Source organism: Dryobates pubescens, chromosome W, assembly GCF_014839835.1.
Source record: "Dryobates pubescens isolate bDryPub1 chromosome W, bDryPub1.pri, whole genome shotgun sequence".
Classification (NCBI taxonomy): Eukaryota; Metazoa; Chordata; class Aves; order Piciformes; family Picidae; genus Dryobates; species Dryobates pubescens.
This window is the reverse complement of record NC_071656.1, coordinates 1,201,762-1,217,801: the sequence shown is the minus strand read 5'-3', so window position 1 is coordinate 1,217,801 and position 16,040 is coordinate 1,201,762. Positions and strand designations below refer to the sequence as shown.

At 42.9% G+C, this 16,040-nt stretch overlaps 1 protein-coding gene across 1 annotated transcript in view; it reads right to left on the bottom strand.

Annotated features, from left to right (window-relative positions):
* The window catches only part of LOC104306805 (zinc finger SWIM domain-containing protein 6), a 368,533-nt gene that overhangs the window by 172,608 nt on the left and 179,885 nt on the right, over positions 1-16,040 (bottom strand). The window contains exon 2 of the mRNA XM_054177738.1: positions 1,169-1,525. Coding sequence (XP_054033713.1) covers positions 1,169-1,525 — 357 coding nt within the window. The remainder of the gene's footprint in view (positions 1-1,168; positions 1,526-16,040) is intronic.

Here is a 16,040-nt window from a genome sequence, read left to right as displayed (position 1 = left end):
TCTACTTGGGTTTCTGAAATTTCTCTAATTATGATGTGCCTTGCTGTTACTTCCTTCTCAAATCCAGTTCACTAAACAACAAAGCATTGGAACACTTTACTTTTATCCTTCTTGATAGGAAACTCACCTACCATTTCCTATGTTATTCTCTTGCAACTAGTCTCTCAATCAATTTTATTAGTTTAAGCAGGGCCATATGAAAGATTCTATAATTTGTTAAAATATAATTTTTCTTTAATGTTAAATATTCCCTTTTCTAGTAGACTGGCAATACATTGTACTTTGTTATTCAGTCCTACTCTACCGTTTCCCACTAAAAATCCCATCATTTCAGATAAATACAGTAGGTTCAGATTAACATATATTCATTGGCATCTCTGCATTGCACTTTGGAACATAAAGTATGGAATTCACCTTTTGTGAAAGAAAAGTACTTCAGAGTTATTCCATCTTCCTACCAGCTCACAAGCAAGTCAACAAGACTGCTGTGGTCAGAGATCTTCAAAGCCCTGGATAATTCTTATGCAAAAATAAGTAGCATTCAAGAGCTAATTCCTTTTGCCTATTGGTAGAAATATATGAAAATCCGAACTAGTACAGCCATCACAAGAAGAAAAAAATAAATTAGAGGTTGTATATAAAACAATCCCAGAATTAAAACACCTCTAGGCAACACTGAAGAGAATGCTTTCATCCAACTCCAGATTCAGGACTTTCCTTTAATCAAATCTGTTTATAGTCCTCCTGTGCCAGATCTTTCTTTTATAAGCAAGTTTTTATAATTTTTTCTTCTTACTTACCTGTGCCTTCAAGTAGTGTTCAGTATAATTCCTCTTCAAACACTGGTTTAGTGAGGTTAAACTTTTCATAGGAAGAGAAGTCTACAAGGCTTTTTTGTAGAAATTAAAAAAGACATTAGAAATTAAAAAGCTAGCCAGAAGAAATCTGTTTCTGGTTCTAATAGCATACACAGCTGAACATAAGATCACCATCCACTCTGTCATATCTCCTGTGCTGCAAGTGTGTTCAGTTCCACCTACGCTGTATCTAACAAATGTGTCTTTTTTTCTTTTCCAAAAAGTATTACTTCCTAAACATCTTAAAACAAAGATTTAGTAACAAATCAAAGAGGGAATGAAACAAAAGGAAGAACAAATATCAAACTTACCATGGACTTGATTGATTTCTGAGTTCTGAGAAAGAATTTCATCTGCTAATTTTTGAGCAGTTGGTAAAACTTCTGTGTGGTGCACTGTGATCAAATACTGTGCAAATTTTTGTAGTTGATCTCTATTCATTTGAAAGAGTGTCTCTGAAATGGGAAGATGCAGTTTGACCTGATCTGGCTTGCGGATCCGGTATAAAGAGAGTGCCACAACATGGACACAGTAAAATATATCCTTGTTTCCGCAGCTACAGGTCACGGATGTAATCTTGCAACGATCAAAGCTGATAGCTACATTGCAAACAGTTTCTGGCTCTGATTGTATTGCAGGCTCTGTCACTGTGCCACTCAAGTGAAAACCTGTTAAGGAGCAAAAAAGAAAAAAGAAAAAAAAGAGAGAGCTTACATTATTAAATAAAAGTGTTTCTCATTATCAATAACCTTTTATTAATTAAGAAAAATTCATAATCTATTCTGAAGCATTATAAATCATAAAGAACTTGCCTTACCTACAAGCATGATGAACCCTTTCTTTTGTACGTACCATATTCACCTTGGATGAAATCAAAAGGAGCTAGTTTACAAGCCCTCTGCCATTCCATCACAACATTCATAAAAGTTTAATAGCAACCAAAACATTTATTTGGTAAATGATAGCTGCCAAAGCAGAAATCAGTGTGAAATTCCCAGTAGCTCAGCAAGTTGGCAGCAAATTTCCAAACTCCACACCAGGAAGCCTGCACCTACCAGTAAATTTAACTATTCTCTTGTAGCAGTTTATTAAGTGTATTAGACATGCAGTGAGAAAAATCTATGTTGAAATTATTCATGTGTTTAATATTGAAAATTATGATCCATAATGAGCACAAAACCTCACTGAGAATGCACTCCCTTTTAACGTTGGAGTCAAGAGGTGACTGCACCACCACTCCAAGGAGACCACTGGAGTTGTGACTGTGGTCACAGGGTGGATTGTGGCAGTTGCAACCACCCCATACCCACCTCAGGAAAGACCTCGAGGCAAGGTGTGTGAGGAATTGATCTTTATCAGCTTTTTATCTATGGTGCCCCTGAGTCTAAGGTCCTTTTGTTTGCTTGGAAAACCAACTAATTGAGCAATCAACCACAGCCAAACCGACAGGGGTATAAATGAGTTCTGATATGGAGAGGAGCTCTCTTGCTACACAGAAGCAGCCTTTGCAGCTTGGAACTTCTCCTCTTTAGAATGGAACCTAAGGACCCCCACTACTGCCCCCCCACCCCCCCCCACCCCTTGGTGAGTACATATATATCCTGGGTATCTATGAGAAATTTTCCTTTTATGAGTGAGTTGTGTGCATGTTTTGGTTCATCATTCCAAATAGTTGGTTTAATTAGTTGTGCAACAGTATTTTCCCAACTGACATCCAAACCTGTAATTTTATTGTATTGAAAAGAGAGCAGATTTAATTGTAATAAATCAGTGGCTGTTAGCCTCCTGTTTTGTCTGTCTCCTTCATGACATCTCTCAGTAAGTAAGAAGGAAGTATTGCACTCAAGCAGCATAAACCCGGGTCCTAATCTCAACTGCCACCAATTCACTGACACAAGTCACAATCTCTTTGCTTTCACCTCTCCCACCATTTAGCTGGTGCTAAAGCTCATTTTCAAACCAAGCAATCTGGTAAGGCAGCTATGTTTGTGTAGCTCTTTGGAAAGGGAAACAGCTGCTGTTAACAATACACAAGATATCAGATTTATAATACTGAATGAGACATGCATGTACTGTTTCAGAATTCTGCATTTCCACTTGGCATGATAAAGCACAAGGCAAAAGACCTGGGTTTTGTTGTAAGAAGGTATGGTGCTCACTTTGGCCACAACTAGATAAAGCATCCTGTTGAACCAAGGTCTCAAACTGTTCTCTGAAGATCATACCTAAAATAATTTGTTTTCCCAACATAAAGACCCAAGTTTGACTCTTAGTACTTTATCACTGCAGAATTTGGTTGTTTCTTTTGTATTTTATGTATTGTGACCGTTTGAGGCTGTGCCTTTAAGAGAGACAGTGCAGGGACACTCTGGCTGAATGTTTTGGTACCAGAACGAAAACACTGATATTCTAAACGAATTTCATTAGTGGATGGGCAAAATGCAACTTTAAATTGTAGGGCAGTTGGAATTTTTTCTCAGTTTGGGTTTCAGCCTGTTCTGCCGTGCCAGCCTGAACTGCTTCTCTCTGCCTGCCTGCTTCTCAGCAAACTAAGCGGAGCTGACCTTGAGATAAGCAAACTAATCCTGCATGGGCTTTTGAAGCCTAATAACATCTCTTTTCCTTAATAACTCCCTTTCTTTCTCGCTAACCCCTTTTTGGGAAAAAAGGGAGGTAGGGGGGGGAGAGAGGGGGTTACAGGGAGGGAGACCCTCTTCCCTAAGGAGGGAATTTCGCTGTGGTTTTTTTTTTCTTTGCTGTATATTTCTGTATATATATTGTAAATACCTGTATATATTGTGTTATATATAGCCTGCTTTCTATATATGCTTGTAAATATACTCTGCGTCTCTGACTGAGTTTAGCCGTGGTTTCTTACTCTGTGGGGGAGGGAGAGCTAGGCCCTCTCTCAACCTACCACATGTATACATGACATTGATTTTTGGCTCAAGCTTGAAGTCAGGGGTATAGAGTGCAATACAAATTTCATATGCTATATCAATATTAAACTAGCACAGACTGTGAATATAAAATCTGAAACAGATACTAAAAGTGTGATGTTATATGTTAATTATTTATAATGGAAATAATATAAAATCACACTCCCTCAAAGCCCAAAACTGATTTAATGTTCTTGAAATATAAGAAAAGTATATTGTAGGAAGCAGCATAACATGAAAATTAGGTGGAAAAAAAGAACTCTATATATAGCTCTAATCTAAAATGTTGCATCTCAGATTACTTTCAAAAAGCTCTTTAAGCTATGGGAAGCAAAGAGGAAAATCTCATATTTTTTCTATTTGTTTGTGCTGCGTATTTCAGAGTAGGTTGTTCAGTCAGCATCACTGTTTGGATTACATTCAGCTTTGGTACTGATACTCTACCCTGAAGGTCATACATAGAAATCTTGATTTTTCAAGAGGATATTTGCCAGTTAAAGTAGTTAGAGTTGAAGCTGACTGTGACCGTTTGAGGCTGTGCCTTTAAGGAAGGGGCACACTGGCTAAATGTTTATAAAATATTTTGGTATTCTAAACGAATTTCATTGGCTAATTAAGGTCTTGGACCCAGCGCAGCTGGGACTTTCTCTCAGTCTTCCTTTCTTCGCTGTCCCTTTCAGCTGGACTGCTTCTGGGCTTCTTGCCAAGAGATAAGAACTAACTAACTAACTCCTGTACTAGGCCTCTGTTTCTTTTCTGTCCTGCTAACCATCCTTGTCTCCTTTTCTACCTCTTTGGGGGGAGAAGGGAGGCAGGGGGGTGAAGGGGGCACAGGGGGAAGCCCCCTCTGTGGGGGGTCTGGTTTCTGGTTGAGTTCATTTGCTGTATATTCCTGTATATATTGTAAAATCCCTGTATTTGTGGTGTTACATGTAATCTGCTTCCTATACATGCTTGTAAACACATAGACTGCTTTTTCTAATTACTGAGTTAGCCGCAGTTTCTTTCTCAGTGGGGGAGGGAAAGCGGAGCCTTTCCTTTCAACCCACCACATTCCTTTTTTGGCTCCCAACGTGGGGCCTGGTAATTAAGTTGATTTATTGCTTGTCTCAGCCGGAGAAAGGAAACGAAGGTGCTGTGGGTTTTTAAGCAGTTGCTAGTTTCGGTGTGTTCTATATTGATCTACAGGTACTGTGTCGGATTGATGTTAGACCAATTAGGTAGATATTTAATGCATAAAATCTATTTATGGTTTATGCATAGGATCCAGCTGTTGTATGAATGCTGTTTGGGTTTTTTCCGGCTCAGTAATTACGACAATATAACGTCTTCCACTTTGCTGATCAAGATAAGAGAGTTTAAGGTTCTAGGAGGTCAAAGAGTAACTTTAAGTGCTGGCTGGGATCCTAAGGTGATTTATTTGACGGGTGTAATCCTGCTGTTGGTGATAATTAATGTGTATCTGCTGTGGGCTCTGCGCAGAGAGAAAAAAATTTCTAGACCATGTTTTGTCATCAAACAAAAGTCCAGGAAACGCAAGCATCCTTCTAGGTCTGCCCCAGACTTGTCGAGTGACGAGGAAGGAGGTGAATCTGTGTCAGTTAGAAAAAAGCCAAAATCTATTGGAAAATCTGTTCTAAATGCTACTATTGATGATTCTGGCAAGCAGCCAGGGGCGGCTCCCATTCCCAAGATGGCGATCGGTAATGAGGCAAGGTAATTTCCGTCCGCCATGACAGGACCGGAAGGGGCCCCCACAGTGGCTGGTTTAGATCAAGACCTCTCAGCTTCTATTAAGGTGGCTGTAAATTCAAACACAGCTCCAGTTAAACAAGTAGCACTTTTAAAGACCAGAGGTGGAAAGGCCAAAGCCGATCCAGGAGCTAATGGAGAAGAGCAGGAGACTGATCCCGGTGAGGGAACCTCTGCTAGAAAAGGGCCTGCTGGAGATGAAGAGAAGGTTTGTCTTAGAGATATAGCTGAGTTATTGAGATCATCACAGGATGGAGATGCAGCTAAGACAGCAGCTGGCAGTGGTGCTTTTCAGCTTAAAGAGGTCCTTAGGAGAGTGACAGCAGGATTATGGGGACAAAAGGTTGAGGAAGATGTGATAGATGGAGAGCAAGATGACATCACAGAATGCTCGTCACCAAGGGAGGAGCTTAGAAACATCTGTAAGGATTACCTCAGAGCAGACAAGAAATCCATCCTATCTTGGCTTGCTAGGTGTTATGATACAGGTGCTCCAGCTCTAATAGTTGGAGACAAGTCGGCAGCTCAGCTAGGAGCTCTCTCAAAGGATAATGGAATAGATAGACATCTAGTCAAGATTCTTGGTAAGGTTAATCTGTGGATACGCCTTTTAATGGCGGTTTTCCTGAGATACCCTTCCCGAGATGTCCTTCCATGGAATCCTAAGCCCTGGACCACCATAGATGAGGGAATTAGGTGTCTGAGAGAATTTGCTGTTACAGAGATACTCTATGGTGACCATGATACTCTGAATCCTGACGATATTCCTGTGGCAGCTGGTCTTACTAAAAAGCTCATCAAACTCGCTCCTTCCAATTATGCAAGTATTTTGGCAAGCAGAATTGTGGCAAGAAATTATGGTGGAGATCCTCCTACGGTTGGCCAATTCATTGATCAGCTGAGACAATTGGATGATAGCATGACACGTGTTTCTTTGGTTTCAGCCATTGAAACTCTGTCTAGTGAGATAAAGGATTGCATGAGAGAGATGAAGGATGAAATCAAAGATTCCATATACCAATTGGCACAAAGAGATAATTCCAATTCTTCCTCCAGGTGGGTGCAGGTTTCAGCTGTGAGGAATAGACATCCTCCAAGGAGGTCATTCCAAAACAGACCAAACCAAAGCAGACCACCAAGGCAGTCACGTAGGACTATTTGGATAACACTGTGTGATCAGTTTGGTGAGAACATGAACAGATGGGATGGCCAACCAATTTCCAATCTTTTCAGGAGACTGAGGGAACTGCAAAGTGGCAGAACCCAGGGTAGCAATACCAGAAGGGTAGCTGTTACTTCCACAGTTCCCCAGGACAACTCTAGTAGCTCCAACAGTGGCTCCAGTTCTAACACTGCACAGTGTGCTCGTTGCACCTGTGGAAATGTTCCCCATAATTAGGGGTGCCCTGCCTCCCGCCAGGGGGAGGAGAGGGATAATGGAGATAACAGAATCTATTGGGATGTGTACATCCAGTGGCCTGGCACTTCACAATTTCAGAAGTATATGGCCTTGGTTGACACAGGAGCTCAGTGCACCATAATGCCATCAAATTATCAGGGATCAGAGTCTATAACTATTCTGGGAGTCACTGGGGGATCTCAAGAGTTAAGTAAGGTGGAGGTTAATATAAGTCTAACTGGTAAACAGTGGAAGAAGCATACAGTTGTGACCGGACATGATGCGCCTTGTATCTTGGGAATTCTGAGGGAAGGGCGTTTCAAAGACCCTATAGGTTACAAATGGGCTTTTGAAATAGCTTCTATAGAGGTTGATGGACAAAAGCTGAAGCTGTCTGCTAGACCTGAACTTTCTGATGAATCTGCAGTTGTGGGACAACACAAGATTCAGGACATTAAATTGCCGGTTGCTTCTCAGACTGTGCATCACAGACAATACAGAACCAACCGTCACTCTTTGTTGCCCATTCAGAATCTGATTCATCAGTTGGAGAGTCAGAAAGTCATCAGCAAAACTCATTCACCTTTCAACAGTCCAGTGTGGCCTGTGCGAAAGCAGAATGGAGACTGGCGTCTGACAGTGGACTACCGAGCCCTGAATGAAGTAACACCGCCTATGAGTGCAGCAGTACCGGACATGATGGAACTCCAATATGAGCTGGAATTCAAAGAGGCCAAATGGTATGCTACCATAGACATTGCTAATGCCTTCTTCTCTATTCCCATAGCAGAGGAGTGCAGGCCTCAGTTTGCTTTCACCTGGAGAGGAATCCAGTACACTTTCAACAGATTACCGATGGGCTGGATCCACAGCTCCAGCATTTGTCATGCAGTAATCCATGATGCTCTGGAGGAAGGTGGTGCTCCAGAACACATCCAGTTCATTGATGATATCATTGTCTGGGGTAAAACTGCTGAGGAAGTCTTCGAGAAAGGTAACAAAATCATTGACATTCTCCTGAATGCAGGTTTTGCCATGAAGAGAGACAAGGTGAAAGGTCCTACCACAGAAATCCATTTTCTGGGAGTGCAGTGGCAAGATGGATGCCGACACATTCCAGTGGATGTGGTAAATAGAGTCTCTACCATGGCAAATCCCACCAACAAGCAAGAAACTCTACGTTTCTTGGGAATAGTGGGATTTTGGAGACTGCACATCCCTGGATACAGTCAGATTGTGAAACCTCTGTATGATGTGACTCGAAAGAGGAACAGTTTCCCCTGGGGACCTGAACAACAGGCAGCCTTTGACCAGATAAAGCAAGAAGTAGTTCAAGCAGTGGGTCTGGGACTTGTCCGAGATGGTCCAGACATTAAGAACATTTTGTACACTGCTGCAGGTGACAATGGTCCAACCTGGTGCTTCTGGCAAAAAGCTCCAGGTGAGACACGTGGACGACCTCTTGGTTTCTGGAGTCGAGGTTACAGAGGTTCAGAGGCTAATTACACTCCAACAGAGAAAGAGATTCTAGCTGCCTATGAAGGAGTGAAAGCAGCTTCTGAAGTGATTGGAACTGAATCACAACTTCTCTTAGGTCCCAGATTGCCAGTTTTGAATTGGATGTTCAAAGGCAAGGGTTCCACACCACATCATGCCACAGATTCCACCTGGTCTAAGTGGATGGCTCTGATAACACAGAGAGCTCAAATGGGAAATCTTGAAAGACCTGGTCTGGTGGAGGTGATACCAAGTTGGCCTGAACGCACTAGCTGTACTAAACCTCCAGAGGAGAGAGTAGCTCATGCTGAGGAAGCTCCTCCTTACAATGACCTTTCTGGTGATGAAAAGAAATATGCTTTGTTCACAGACGGTTCCTGTCGTCTCGTCGGGAGCAAGCGAAGGTGGAAGTCTGCAGTGTGGAGTCCAACACGCCGAGTTGCAGAGGTGAAGGATGGAGAAGGAGAATCCAGTCAGTTTGCAGAGGTAAAAGCTGTCCAGCTAGCTCTCGACACAGCCGAACGTGAGAGATGGCCAAAGCTTTATCTCTACACCGACTCATGGATGGTAGCCAATGCTCTATGGGGTTGGCTAAAGAACTGGAAGAAGAATGGCTGGCAGAGGAAAGGAAAACCCATCTGGGCAGCCGACCTATGGCAAGACATTGCTGATCGAATCGAGAGAATTCCAGTGAAGGTGAGACACATTGATGCTCACATTCCTAAGAGCAAAGCTACTGAGGAACAGCGGCACAACCATCAGGCAGATTTAGCTGCAAGAGTTTCTCAAGTAGACAAGGACTCTGAACTTGATCTCAACTGGAAACACTGAGGTGAGATATTCTTAGCTCGGTGGGCTCACGATTCGTCAGGACATCAAGGCAGAGATGCAACATACCAGTGGGCTCGTGACAGATCCATAGACATTTCCATGGATGCTATCACACAAGTCATCCATGACTGTGACATTTGTGCTGCTATTAAGCAGGCAAAGTGAATTAAGCCCTTGTGGTATGGTGACAGATGGTCCAAGTACAGGTATGGTGAAGCTTGGCAGATTTACTACATCACTCTACCACGTTCTCGTTCGGGTAAGCAATACGTGCTTACTATGGTAGAGGCAAACACTGGATGGCTGGAAACTTATGCAGTTCCACATGCAACTGCACGCAACACCATTCTCGGTCTGGAGAGACAGATCCTGTGGAGACACGGAACTCCAGAGAGGATTGAGTCAGACAACGGAACTCATTTCAAGAACAACCTTGTAAAGAGCTGGGCAAAAGAGCACGGTATTGAGTGGATTTTCCATATTCCTTACTATGCACCAGCTGCAGGGAAGATTGAACGCTACAACGGTTTGTTGAAGACCACTCTCAAAGCCATGGGAGGTGGATCTTTGAAAAACTGGGAGAAACATTTAGCACAAGCAACCTGGCTGGTGAATAGTAGAGGTTCAGTGAACCGAGCTGGACCGGCACATTCAGATCTGCTACAGAAAGTAGAAGGTGATAGAGTTCCTGTTGTTAGAGAAAAGAATCTGTTAGGTAAAACTGTTTGGGTATTTTCGCCCTCAGGAGAGGCTAAACTTGTCCGAGGGGTGGTTTCAGCAGAAGGTCCAGGTCACACTTATCGGGTAATGCAAGAGAATGGTGAAATTCAGTGTATTTCACAGAGAAATCTAACTTTAGCTGAGAGAGTTTAATTTTGAGAATGTTGTACTGATACATCGTACCCTAAGGAAGAATCCATGAGGAATGTACAGTGCATGAACCCTGAGAACCCTGAGAGCCCTGAGTCAACGGAGAGTCCCTGATTCCTTTTCTTTGCTGTGTCAGCAGAGAGACAAACTGTTTTCTGTTTTCTTGTTTCCTGGTTTTCTTTGACTTCTGAATCATCTACATCTGAGAACATCCAGAATGGACTGTGAACTTTTCTTACATATTGTAGATACTGTTTTAGATTAGATGGACAGTACTAACAGCCAATGAAATTGTTTAGAAGCGGTGGATTGTGACAGTTTAGGCTGTGCCTTTAAGAAAAAGATAGCTGCAAAATTCTCTAGTTGAACAACCGGGTGTAAAAATGAAAACAAAGATTTATTCTAAATGAATTTCATTGGTCAGATTTGATAGGTACCAAAGCAAATATCTCTCATATTCCTTTCTCTCAAGCACTGTGTCTTATGTCTTTCCCTTGGCATGCATACTGCCCTTGGACAGAGAAGGCCGCTTATCTGCAAACAAGATAAGAAAAAACTAACTTCTTAACAAAGCTTTGAGCTAACTGAAATTCCCTTAACATTTTATCTTTCTTCTCTTTTCTTCTAATTAACAGAGGAAAAAGGGACGGGGGAGAGAGGTTGGGGGGGAACCCGAGGTGGAAGCCTCCTCCCAAGGAGGATTTCTGTGTTGTTTCTGTCCTGTAAATTCTTGTATAATATTGTAAATACTGTATATTTTGTATATATTCATTGCATTCCATTATTGCTTGTAAAATACAGCTTCATTCGCTTCTCTGGCTGGGCTCGGCAGAGCTTTTTGTTGGTGCGGGTGGGCTAAACCATCACGCTACAACAGTTGTTATGAGCTCGTTTTCAGATAACTATGGCACCCATAAAACCTATGAAGAACTCATCATACACGAGCATAAACCCTGAGATGATCTGGGAGATCCTGTTTTACCTCATCTGCTGAGAGACTGTGGACTGTTTCCTGTTTTCTGAACCTTTGCATCGATCAACATCTGAGATAGCTGGAATGAAGAAATTAACTGAAAAATTAATTTCTACTACTCATCACATAGATATTGTTTGTAATTAGATGGATGACTTGATGCAACCAATGGAATGATATTGAAGGGGTGAATTGTAGTGGATTGAGCTAGTCCTAACTTAGATACTAATTGTAATTAAGAAAATTCCAGAGACTTTTGAGCGAAAGATAAATAATGTAAGGATTGAATACAGAATGATAACAATAGATAGGTTAATATAATTCCTTTGGTATATTGAAAAACTTATATCTTGCAGCATAGTTTGTTTTGTCTTTGCCTGCTCTCTCTTTGCTGCTTGCTCTGCTTCTGAGATTCAGGCTATGCTATCCTGCCTTCTGACTGTGATAGTTTTTTTCTATTTGGCTTCTATAAAGGTACAGGGGGAGGGGGTGGCTGAACTAGTGCATGTGGTTGTATAGCTTTCTTGGGGCCCTTTGTCCCTGAGAGGGGACAAGGGCGGACCTGTACAAGTTGTTAAACTGTTTATATATATGTAAATACACTCTGTACATGTTTATTGCCTTTTATATGAGCCTGCAGTGTGCCCAGGCAGCCAAGAGGGCCAATGGCATCCTGGCCTGTATCAAGAACAGCGTAGCCAGCAGGAACAGGGAGGTCATTCTGCCCCTGTACACTGCACTGGTTAGGCTGCACCTCGAGTACTGTGTCCAGTTCTGGGCCCCTCAGTTTAAGAAGGAGGTTGACTTGCTGGAACGAGTCCAGAGAAGGGCAACAAAGTTGGTGAGGGGTTTGGAACACAAGCATTATGAGGAGAGACTGAGGGAGCTGGGGTTGCTTAGCCTGGAGAGGATGAGACTCAGGGGTGACCTTATTGCTCTCTACAACTACCTGAAGGGAGGTTGTAGACAGGCAGAGGTTGGCGTCTTCTCCCAGGCAACCAGCACCAGAACAAGAGGACACAGTCTCAGGCTGCACCAGGGGAGGTTTAGGTTGGCTGTTAGGAAGAAGTTCTATACAGAGAGAGTGATTGCCCATTGGAATGGGCTGCCCAGGGAGGTGGTGGAGTTCAGGAGGAGACTTGATGGGGTGCTTGGTGCCATGGTTTAGTTGTTTAGGTGGGTTGGATTGGTTGAGGGGTTGGACACGATGATCTTGAAGGTCTCTTCAAACCTGGTTGTTTATTATTATTATTATTATTATACTGTTATATTTATTTTGTAAATACAATTCTACTTTTACTTCCAAGTTCTGAGTGTGGTGAGATTTGCTCTCTGCGGCAGATTTCTGAAAAAAAAAGTTACTGAGAGGATCTAATTCAACCCATAACATGGGGACAGTGCTTTGGAATTAGAAGGCAGGGAAGCCAAGCAGTTGGAATCCCTGTTTAGGGAAGGGGGCATTATAAGGTAATTGGAAAACAGGCACAAGCCCTCAGCCTCTGGAGGTGACTTCTGTCAGGCATGAAGATATTGTGTGTCATCCAGGCAAGTGGAACATCATGGAGAAAGACACCTGCTGGAATTAGCTGTGTTGGAGATGATTTATAATTATATGAATGATGTGCAGTGTGGTGGTTTGGCCCTGGTTGAGGGCCAAGTGCCCAAAGCCATTCCATCACTCCCCTTCTTAGATGGGTGGGGGAGAGGGAAAATATAACAAAAGGCCTATGAGTCAAGATAGAAGCAATTTAACAGGATGAAAAGCAAAAGCAATGGCTGCACACAGAAGCAAGAGTAAACAAAGATATTCTTTTCTACTTCCCATCAGCAGACAATGTTTGGTCACTCTCCGGGAAGCACAGCTTCAATATGCATAGCAGTTGCTCCAGAGGACAGATGCCATTAACAAATGTCCCCACACTTCCTTCTTTCATTTAGCTTTTATATCTGAGCTGGCATCATATGTCATGAAATACCCCTTTGGTCAGTTTGGGTCAGCTGCCCCATCTGTGTCCCCTCCCAAGATCCTGCCCACCTCTCAGCTTACTGTTGGGGGGGAAAATGCTGGAAACATACATGTAGCCTCAGTGGTTGACTCAGCAGTCAACAAAACACTGGTGTGTTATCAACACCCAACTACAGCACCGCAAAACACAGCATTAGAAAAATGCTCTGGGGAAAATTAACTCCAACTCAGCCAAACCAAATACAAGCAGTTACCTAGAACCAGATGAAATCATATGCATACCAATCATGTGGAGGAAGTTTCTATGGAGTGTACCACTGTCATATGCCAACTAATTGCCAGTAATGTCCTGGAAAGATGGCCAAGGACAAACAGTGGATGAATTGGATAGCCTACTCCAGCAATCTGAGGGAAGTCTCTCTTCCTGTGTATGGGCCTGTGTTTCATCTGTGCAGGAGCTGTCCCAGAATTTCCAGCAGTTCAAGGAGGACACATCCTACTCCCCACCCATATGGTCCCATATCTCAGCTATTAGGAGTAGGTGCTTCCCTGTCCAAGAGGGAGAATCTGGGAGGTTGTCATCATGCCAGTTTCAAAATGAGAGTGCTGGCTAGAGCAAAGTATCAAGGGGCTTGAAGTTCAGATTGTAATGAGAGGCTTCCTATTCCAGTTGCTGCTTCTGGTTTCCAGGTTTTTGGGGTGTTGCTCTTTTCCACTGTGATGGCTTCTATGTGCTTGGATGGAGGGAACCATTTTATTGCTGGCTTCTACTGCTGCGTCTGCATTTTGCTGTGCATTTTCTGCAAAAAGGCAAAGGTAATTGTGAATTGCATTATCTCAGTAAATTAGTTATCTCAATCCATTTTTTTTGTGTGTTACTCTCCCTCCTGTCTGTGTGGGAGGTTGTGACCATTTTAGGCTGTGCCTTTAAGAAAGGGACAGTGCTGGAACACTCTGGCTGAATATTTTGAAAACATTCAGATATTCTAAATGAATTTCATTGGTAGATTAGTAGAATGCAAATATAAGTTTTGGTTCAATTAGAATCTCTCTCAGTTCCATTCTGTTCTGCCTTTCCAGCCTGTCTGCTTCTGAGCAACTAGCCGGAGTTGACCTTGAATACCAGACAAGAACTAATCCCTGCATGCGCTTGAAGCCTAACAGAATTTATTCCTTAATAATTACTTTTCTCTCTCTTTCTAACCCTTTTTGGGAAGAAAGGGAGGCAGAGGGAAAGAGGTGGGTACAGGGGGGGAACCCTCTGGACAGAGGAGGGTTTTGTTCTGTATTACTTTCTTTGTTGTATATTTCTGTATATATTGTAAATACTGTTATGTATTGTGTATATACAACCTGCATTCCATATTGCTTGTGAATACAGCTCTACCCTTTGCTTCTCTGACTGAGTCAGCCGTGGTTTCTTTCTTTGTGGGGGAGAGAGAGATAGGCCTTCTCTCACCACCACAGGGGTGGGGAGCTTGTGAGAGCAGGCTGTGCTAACCCAGGACAGAGGTACACACCACAGGGTACCCTGTGGTTTTGTGACCATGGGGAGGACATGAGGAAGTGGGACAGAAAACCCACTTCAGTCCTAGCTTCATGAGTATGTGAATTACAAGGGAAAACAATCACTAAAGGGAATTCTTTCAAGAAGAATGCTGCCTCAGTTTCCAGTGGAAATCACCCAGGCAGAGTATGTGAAATGATCTTGCTTCTGATCCTCTTGAAGGGACTTCTAAGGCAATGCTTACAAGAGGTGAGTGATTCTAATCAAGATCAGAGGAGCTCTGCCTCTAGCCAGGTGGAGGAAAGGGACAATCAGGTTCACTGGTCTGTGTGGATCCCATGGCCTGGCACATCAAACCTACAGGAGTATGAGGCTTTAGTAGATATTGATGCACAGTATACCGTAATGACGTCAAGCTATAAGAGAGTTGAACCAGTCTATATTTCTGCTGTAACAGGGGAAGCCCAACAGCTGATTGTGTTGGAAGCTGAAGTGAGCCTAACTGGGAGTGAATGGCACAAATGTGCCATTGTGACTGGCCCAGAGGCCCCGTGCATTCTTGGTATAGATTATCTCAGAAGAGGATATTTCATGGAACCAAAAGGATACTTGTGGGCCTTTGGTATATCTGCGTTAGACACAGAGGAAGTTGAACAGATAGCCACTTTGCCTGGTGTCTCAGAGGACCCTTCTGTGGTGGGGTTGCTGAACATTAAAGAACACCAGGTGCCAATTGCTAACACAACTGTGTGCCAGCATAATATTGCACCAGCTGAGATTCCTTGACCCCTGTTCATGAACTAATTCAACAACTGGAGAGCTGAGAGGTGATCAGTAAAATTCATTCACCCTTCAATGGCCCCATATGGCCAGTGCAGAAATCCAATGGTGAATGGAGACTGACAGTAGACTACTGTGGCCTGAATGAGGTTACACCAGAGATGAGTGCTGCCATGCCAGACATGCTGGAGCTCCACTACCAGCTGGAGTCAAAGGCAGCCAAGTGGTACACCACAAGTGACATTGCTAATGCATTCTTCTCTATTCCTATAGCACCAGAGTGCAGACCACAATTTGCTTTCATTTGGAGGGATGTCCAGTACATGTGGGATCAACTGTCCCAGGGGTGTAAACACAGCCCCACCATTAACCATGGACAGATCCAGACTGTACTGTAACAGGGTAGAGATCTGGAACATCTGCAGTACATTGATGACATCATCATATGAGGCAATATAGCAGAAAAAGTTTTTGAAAAAGGGAAGACAATAATCCAGATCTTTCTGAAGTTTGATTTTGCCATAAAGTGAAGTAAGGTCAAAGGATCTGTGCAAGAAACCCAGCTTCTAGTGATAAAGTGGCAAGACGGGCGTCACCAGATTTCAATGGATGTCATAAATAGGATTGCAGCTATGTCTCCACCCACAAATAAGAAGGAAACCCAAGCTT